We start from the raw sequence: 7,941 nt of genomic DNA, 5'->3' as shown, positions 1-7,941 counted from the left end.
TACGTCTGCGAGTCTGTGTTTTCTACCCTGAAACACGTGAAATCAAAGCATCGATCTGTTCTGACTGACACCCATGTGAAGGAATTGCTTCGAGTGGCAACAACGGAATACAAGCCAGATTTGAAGAGGATTGTTCAAGGCAAGGAATGCCAGAAGTCCCACTAAGCAACATGCATAGTAAAAGAAAAACGCTATTGTAAATTATTAATTTTTGTTTGTGGACTTGGTTGAACTCAGAGTTTGTGTGTGTGAGACAGTGTACACAATGTTCATTGTTGAAAATGACTGGCCTGTGGTCTTAGTACTGTAGGAGTCCATTTCTGACATTATCATGTTGGTGTGTGGCATTTACAACAAATCTGGCTGAGCAGTGTGTGTGTGAGAGGAAGGGATGGGTGATGTTCATGTGTGCGCATGTGTATGATGTGGCTCTTTGCGGTAACACAGTAAAAGGTGTGTGTGTGTGTGTGTGTGTGTGTGTGTGTGAGAGAGAGGAAGGGATGAGTGATGTTCCTGTGTGCCCATGTGTATGATGTGGCTCTTTGCGGTAACACAGTAAAAAATGTGGCTCTTGGTCTCTGACTGGTTGGCCTAGATCAATATCAGCATAGAAAACTTAGTTCACCAGCCAATATTTAAAAATAACCCACGTTAAAGGAAAAAAATCTGATCAATTAGACAAGGAAAACTGTTCAAAAAGGTTGTGAAGTAAATGTTTTAAAAGTTCCCTTTGAAATGTGGGGAAGGAAGCAAAAGCAGCTAGCCACATTTTCACATGCTTGACACTGATAATATTCATAATACCTGTAATTTACACAGCATCTGGCATACCTTGAAAGTGATGACCTCCATGCCAAGGACTGAGGTGTAAAACTTGATGGTGTCAGGGACACTTTTCACTGTAAGGACCAAATGGTCCAGGTGGCTCACTTCAACTGGACAGGTTCTTTTGAATTTGACATCTACTAGTGTTCGGCTGGTGAAAGTCTGAAAGAAGTGGTAGGATTAAAGCTGAAAAGCTGAAGATTAAATGTTGTTGATGAAATGTAGACCAGACAGAGGCGCTGTGTTTTGATTATCGATAGTTCCGGTAAAGTCTAGCTAAACTGCTGTTACGTTTGAGCTATTTCAGTCCTGACAAAGTTAAACGGAAGTGGAAAGACGATGGCAAAATTTGCAGTCAATGACATAAATTCACTGTTACCTTGAGACAAGTCCTCTGGAAATAGGCTAGACGACTCCCAGCTAACCGATACGACATCTTTTGTGTGGTCTGACACACGGATACTTCCTTGTTTTTCTACTATGGACCGTAAAGTAGCTGCAACGTTCACTGACGACGTCTGTGGGTCACCTGGTGCTGCGACGTCACAACAAATGAATGAATGATCGTTAATACGGATCGTACAACTTTAATTAACAAGCCTTCATGTTTTACTAAATATGGGATTAGTTTCGTGCTTTTACAAGCTTAAATACTATTTAGTGGCCATTCTTATTGCCCGTTTAAACGTAGTATTTTAGAAAAGTACATACTACTTCCCCCAAGTGCATGTGACCCAATGGTTACACAATGTATTAGGTACACATGTGCAATCTTTTTCTAGCCAATACAATACAATGTGGCATTTTATTGAGCCTATAACATTCAAGCTTTCTGATACTAATGGTGTTAGCTGCATTATATTTTAGCAGAGAGAACAACGTTGGTGATGGACTAGCAGCTTTACATTCAGAGATGTTTCTGATGTTCTGCACCTTTATGTTTGTAAAATGAAAAACCTCAAGTCCACAACGCTGCCTATAAACTATGACCTCAATAATAAACATAAATGTACACATTTCCACTTTATACACTTAGTAAGGTAGAATTTATAGAGCTTTTTAATTGAATTCACTAGAATGTGCAGGTGTCGGTCAAAAATAGGAACTGAAGGTATTCTAAGATTACAGAGCACAATATGAACTTGTGGGCAAAAAAATACCAACGAACAGTCAGATCAAATAAAAAATGAAGTATACTAACTATAGTTTAATATACAAGTAGTAATTATGTGCATCTGGAAGCAGCATAAAATTATTAAACAGCACAGAGTGTACACAATGCTTGACCGCAATGCTTTTTTTTTTATAGCATAACTTGTTTAATTCAGCGACTGGTCTGATTGAACACCCAGTCAACATACTGCTGTGGGTGGGTCACAGAACAAGGCCACAACTAAAGCATGGCCTAAAAGAGAACATACATTTCATTTACATGTTTATAGTATTCAACAATGACAATGTCTTGCATTCAAACTTTGTCACATGAAGAGGGGTAATAACTGTGGGAGACAAACTGTGAAACCAGGAACATGACAGGATGGCACTGATAGTGATGCCCTTTTTGTCCTTCAGCCAGTGTTCCTGTTCATGAACAGTGGTATTACAACCTACAGAACTTCTAAATAACATACAATGAACTTCAACACATTTTAGGAGGTAATAAATCTTCATTAAGATTTTAATCCATTAACAGGTTTTAGCAATATCATATTTATATCATGGTTTTTATTTCCCTATTTTCACTTTTGTATGTATTGCACACTGATATAGAGCATTTGCTCAAGAGGCGTGAGAATCCCAAATAAAGACTGAGCTACAATGGTGTGTGTGTGTGTGTGTGTGTGTCTTTAGACCCCCTCTGCTTTGAGTTCAGAAGGCATGTCTACATTTCATTTTAGGTCAATTTCATGATACACCATTATCAGCTTAAAGAACTTAATTCACCAGTTAATAATTAAAGATAACACTATGCTAGAAGAAAAATTAACAAATGGATGACAGAACAAAATGCCTGCAAAATCACTGTTGTGCATTAAAACAACATGCTCTTTTATGGGTGTGGGGGGGAAGCAGAAGCAACTATAAGTTTCTGAAATGTCTTGTTTAGCTAACATTTTTGAGATGGGAAATTCTTGACATCAACCCAGTATCCATTATCAATATTCAGACACCCTTAATTTCTGGTATGAAGAGTACTAATCATTTTTATAGCTTACTTGCACTTTTTAAAATAATTCAGCACACTTAAAACTCTCATGGTATATGCCACTCCAAAAATACTTAGGGAGAGTACAAGTCACACAATATATTGCAAACCAATTAAAATGTCCTACATACTTTGGACACCACAATCTCTAAATAATTCTGCTGTGATGCCACCTATTTTTAACACCAAATTTATGTATGCTATGAGAGTGTAACTGCAGTCAATACCACTAATCTTCATGAGAACATCTAAAATCCAAAACCAATTCAGTGATGCAAAGTGTAATTCAAATGATTTTTATTATATTTGCTTATTTACAGCTAATACTTTAAACTGGTGTAACTAAGACCTGTATAATACCAAACTTATGCTATGCAAGGTGCCACTGAGGTTCAAATACAAAAGATCAGATTTGTGGTGGTTGAACTACCTGTAGGTGTGCAGCATTGTTAACTTGGAGAATCTTTATGAAAACACATCTGCTCATGCGCATGGGTTGACACAATTCAAAAACCTGCTTGGTCATTACAGGCTGATTCAAACAGCATGCATTGCTTGCTGAAATGTCTTACTAGAGGCTGAATAATTCCCAATGTCACTGTGGAGCATCCCAAATCAAACTTATGACTGCATTATGGTCGAACTTGCAAATGGTATGAAGAAAATACATTTCAACAGTGGAGACATTTCCTCAAAGTCTGTCATGGACCTGGGATATTATTAGATTTATGTTGAGACAAAAGGCCTGCAGTCTTGTGAACTACACCACACTCTCTCGGTTAGCAGATACCAGGACAGCCCTGCGGCAGATGGGGCAAGTGGAGTTTTCAGACAGCCAGCGATCGATGCAATGCACGTGGTACTCATGAGAGCAGGGCAGCTTACGTAGCTTGTTACCTTCTGCATACTCTGTTATACAGACACTGCAAGTCTTCACGGCATCACTCTCACCAAAGCTGCGCATGGAGAGGTTGTCAATCTGCTCTTTAGTCAGCCCTTGGGGCTGGTCCTCGTCGTCGTCATTTAGAAGGAAAAAGTGGGCAAGCCGCAGGAAAGGCAGTGAGCTGGGCTCCTCTAGGCTGATAGGTGGTCTAGGCCGAGCCCTGCCACCAGAGCCAGGTGGACCAGTGGCAAGACCCTCATCCATATCAGCGTCAACTGTCCTTGCTCTGACTCCAGCAACCACAGGTGGTTCATCAACATCAGAAGCAGGAGCAGGAGTAGCAGCATCTGGGTTAAGGGCTTCAGCTGGATCCGTAACTGTGTTGGCTCCACGGGTTGAATCTGAAGAATCAGAGGCTGAATCCATGAGGTAGCCTAGTTCACCAAAACCAGTCATAATCTGCCTAATCATAGACTGGAGAGCTGCTGAAGTTGCCTCTCCCAAACCTGCATCAGAGATTCTTCGGATAGGGATGCGAATTGTGCTGACGTAGGTCCTCACACCAGCCCGCTCAGAACGTGAGAAAGTCCTACGAAATCCACCATGCTCGCTCTCATAAAGAAATGTGTTGTTTGAGTTCTGGGAGCGCGAGCGGGTACGACTAGCAATGCTGTCTCTTTGTCGATATTCGCCTGGACGCACACGACGCACCTGGAGATCGAGCATAATAGTTGGGAGACGGCGCCCTGAAGTGCCCCCTTCTCCCCCAGCAGCTTCTCCTTCCTGAGAGCCGGTATTTTGGGCATCTGGAACAGATTCTGCACCCGCCCTAGATGGCTGAACATCACTGTCAGCAGTGCTTTGCCTGGAAAGAACATGTTGTCGAGTCCGAGAACTGCCCTCCACTTGAGGTACAAGGGGAGCACTGGTGCCTGAGTTGGGGCCTTGAGAGCTGTGAGCATGATGCAGATTTGGAAGACTATCCAACTGATCCATGTGGAGAGGAGAGCGGCTCCTGGCTGTACGGGCCCTGGTCCTGCGTGGTTCTGGACTACGGCTGCGGGCTCTCCTCTGTCCTCTGCGTGGCGAAGGAGAAAGGGAGGGTTGTACCGGCTGGACAACAGGTGAGCTTGGAGGGTCTCCCAAAATCTCCTGTGAAACAACCTCTTCTACTTCAGGTTCTGGTTCCACTATGACAGCCAATTCCTCCACAACTGGTTCTTCCACCACTTCTGTCTCCATGGGGACCTGCGATTCAGCATTTGCCACCACTTCTTGACTCTCTGCAGACTCCCCTGGAGACTCCTGCTCCCCTTCAGCAGCTGCCTGCTGTTCAGCCAGGTTGCGGTTCACACTGATTTCCAAGCTGAAGCGAAAATCGCCACTATTTGGGTTGGTCTGGCTTACTGCCCGCCATGACTGGTTTCCACGATGACCTGTTCTGGTTGTGTTGCCTGTGCGCCTCACTGTGTTCAGCCAGTCCAGCAGACTATCCCCACTGGCAGGATCCTCAGAGCTTTCTGGTTGGTCTGGAAATTAGCAGATTTATCAGGTGAAAAATCGTATCTGAATTTTGACAGTAAATCACACAATGGGACAAAAACACCTTACCAACTGGGTCTTCTCCATTTTCAGTAGTAGGGGTGTTATTCTGTTCTTCTGTGCCATCTTTGATTTGCTGAAGTCTATTAAACAGCTCATCCTCTGTTACTTCTCCTGAAAGACATTACAAAAAAACAACAGTCCATTATCAAGTAACAAAATATTTTTTGCAGTTCACATATTCACTTCTTCAAGGCGTCTTAAATTGTGTAGCTAACTTCCTCTCCACTAGTATGACCACTCACTGTCAGCTGGGAGAAAGACAATGCAGGTGGCTGGGAAGAAATGACAAACTCCCTAATTTAAAGCACTAATGTAGAAAGTGGTGACAGACCACATGCTGTATCTGGGAGACAGAGGACAAAGGTGAAAAATAAATCTTGGACTGTATTGTACTGGCCAATACAGCTGTTTGGTTTTGAACACAGCAACAGGACTATACTGAAAACCTTCAGACTCACCAGGGCATGCCACCGTCCATTCAATGCCCTCTCAGTGCTGGTTGCTCCAAACTTACATTTCCCCCTCCCACTGTCATGGGACAGAAACGAATTGGGCATCTTCAGTAGTCCATAGGATATTGCACTTGGAGCATAGTAGCAAATCCAAAACTACAAGTACCTAAGCTGTAAAGATGGAGCTAAGTTGTGAATGAAAGGTTTACAAAAGCAATAATGTACATTTGAAGCCAAGAAAACCACCACAAAGAAAATACTTTTACATTGTAAAGGCCTTCATACCAAAACATTTAAAAATCTAACACTGAAAACATCAAACTTCATAATTTCATCGACCTATAAACACTGGAGCAGGTGGGTTGTAAAATAGTTCGTATGACAACACAATGATGCTACAGAAAATGTGGTTTAGTTACTCATCAAGTACAAGGAGCATGTTCACACTCTCTGGACCAGTCATGCCTGCTCCGAATCTCTACTTTATTCAAGGGGCACTGTAGCCTACTTACTAGCTCCACTAGATTAATGTGAAGCACCTGATATACAGCATAGTGTTTCCCACAGAATTAGATTCTACTTGTGGTGGTAGCTGATGGGGGTGCACACATACTTTCAAAAATGTATTTTTATAAATACAGTAACTATAGTGCCTCAGTGCTTTCTGTTGTTGTGCTGTTCATCTAACCTGTCCCTGCTGCACTAGATGGCCAAAGCAGCATGTTGGCTACTGTCCTCCTTTCATACACCTCTCTCTTAAGCTCCCTCTTGCTGCAGCAGCATTGGCTGAAGCCTTGAAATATTTCAAAACTAATTAACCGGATAGTTAATCACGTTGGTTTGGTGTGCTTTTCAATATTCCTCTGGACTAAGGAAGCCAGCATTCATCTTCCGAGTTTAAGAATTAGCATTAACATTACCCGCCTGTATAGCAGTCCATATACAGCCATGCTGCCAACCTTGGCAACAGCTATGCTCCAAATTAGAGATGCACCGATCGACTGCAATGGCCGGCTTTCAGCGTGATCGGCCTTGACCGGTGACCGGCCAATCACTCTGAGATTTCCAATTCAGTGCTACTCAAATTTAAAGGCTTTAAACAGCTCATGTTGCACACACATTGCATGTGCAGGGCACTTGTTCACTCACACATCGTAAGTGCTTAGTGTAAAAGTAGCATACAGTGGAGCCTACAGAAACACTGTGAAGAAGGGGAAACTGCGTCCAAATATTACATAATGAGAGTCACTGGCTACATGTGAAATGCATGTATACACACACTTCAAAAAGAACTGTGTACTCAGTAGGACTGATCTAACAAACATTCGTCTATTTCTGTTACCTTTTGCACCTGTTTATAATTAAGTACAACTATTACACTTTAGATTTTTTTCTGTTGGTTTGTTAAAAATAGTGAAAGATGGAAATGTAAAACTTTAATAGAATGTTTTCTTTTTATTGCAATGTCATTTTTCATTAAAGAAAACTGACAAAATGTTTGTGCATCCTGTCAGTTACATTTCTCAGAAAGAAAGATAATCATAATTTACCAAAACTGGAATCACTGGGTCACACCAAAAAAATTAAATAAAATAAAAACATGTTTAAAAAAAAAACCCATAAACAAGAATCGGCCCAGCAAACTGCAATTGGTGCACCTCTAGTTCTAACGTTAGTTCAGCTAGGCTCACTAGTTTGCTACTAACATAGTACAAGAGTTATTTGAGTTAGTCTGTTAGTTATGTTAAAAACACAAATGTAGAGAGGAGTAGCTGTTCACAAACAGTCTGTTGTCAATGATCGTGTGAGAATGAGAGACACAGAGAGAGTGGGACACGGACCGACTGAGCAAATCAAACACTGTCCGCAGATTTTCAATGAAATATAGATAACATAACATATAATATAAACAACATATATTTAAAAAATAGAAAATCAAGAGCGAGAGGAACATTTTCTCTAGTTAATCA

General features: G+C 41.5%; 3 protein-coding genes across 5 annotated transcripts in view; 1 reads left to right on the top strand and 2 right to left on the bottom strand.

Moving 5' to 3' along the window:
- Positions 1-452, top strand: part of LOC109971197 (general transcription factor II-I repeat domain-containing protein 2A-like) — a 1,516-nt gene extending 1,064 nt beyond the window's left edge. The window contains exon 2 of the mRNA XM_020619292.1: positions 88-452. Within this exon, the coding sequence (XP_020474948.1) occupies positions 88-165 (78 nt within the window). The 3' untranslated portion in view covers positions 166-452. The remainder of the gene's footprint in view (positions 1-87) is intronic.
- glod5 (glyoxalase domain containing 5) overlaps positions 1-1,370 on the bottom strand; it is a 4,527-nt gene extending 3,157 nt beyond the window's left edge. For both annotated transcript variants that reach the window (XR_002276514.1, XM_020619293.1), the window contains exons 1-2: positions 1,205-1,370; positions 832-987 (exon numbers count right to left, since the gene is read on the bottom strand). Coding sequence is in view for 1 of the 2 variants with exons in the window: in XM_020619293.1 (XP_020474949.1) it covers positions 832-987; positions 1,205-1,261 (213 nt within the window). In the remaining variant the exon portion in view is untranslated. The remainder of the gene's footprint in view (positions 1-831; positions 988-1,204) is intronic.
- Positions 1,371-3,046: 1,676 nt separating this feature from the next.
- The window catches only part of rlim (ring finger protein, LIM domain interacting), a 6,879-nt gene continuing 1,984 nt past the window's right edge, over positions 3,047-7,941 (bottom strand). For both annotated transcript variants that reach the window (XM_020619267.1, XM_020619266.1), the window contains exons 3-4: positions 5,526-5,630; positions 3,047-5,443 (exon numbers count right to left, since the gene is read on the bottom strand). In XM_020619267.1, the coding sequence (XP_020474923.1) occupies positions 3,792-5,443; positions 5,526-5,630 (1,757 nt within the window). In that variant the 3' untranslated portion in view covers positions 3,047-3,791. The remainder of the gene's footprint in view (positions 5,444-5,525; positions 5,631-7,941) is intronic.

This window comes from Monopterus albus, unplaced genomic scaffold (assembly GCF_001952655.1).
Source record: "Monopterus albus unplaced genomic scaffold, M_albus_1.0 scaffold217.1, whole genome shotgun sequence".
Classification (NCBI taxonomy): domain Eukaryota; kingdom Metazoa; phylum Chordata; class Actinopteri; order Synbranchiformes; family Synbranchidae; genus Monopterus; species Monopterus albus.
The sequence above is the reverse complement of the archived record's forward strand: the minus strand, read 5'-3'. Positions and strand labels throughout refer to the sequence as shown.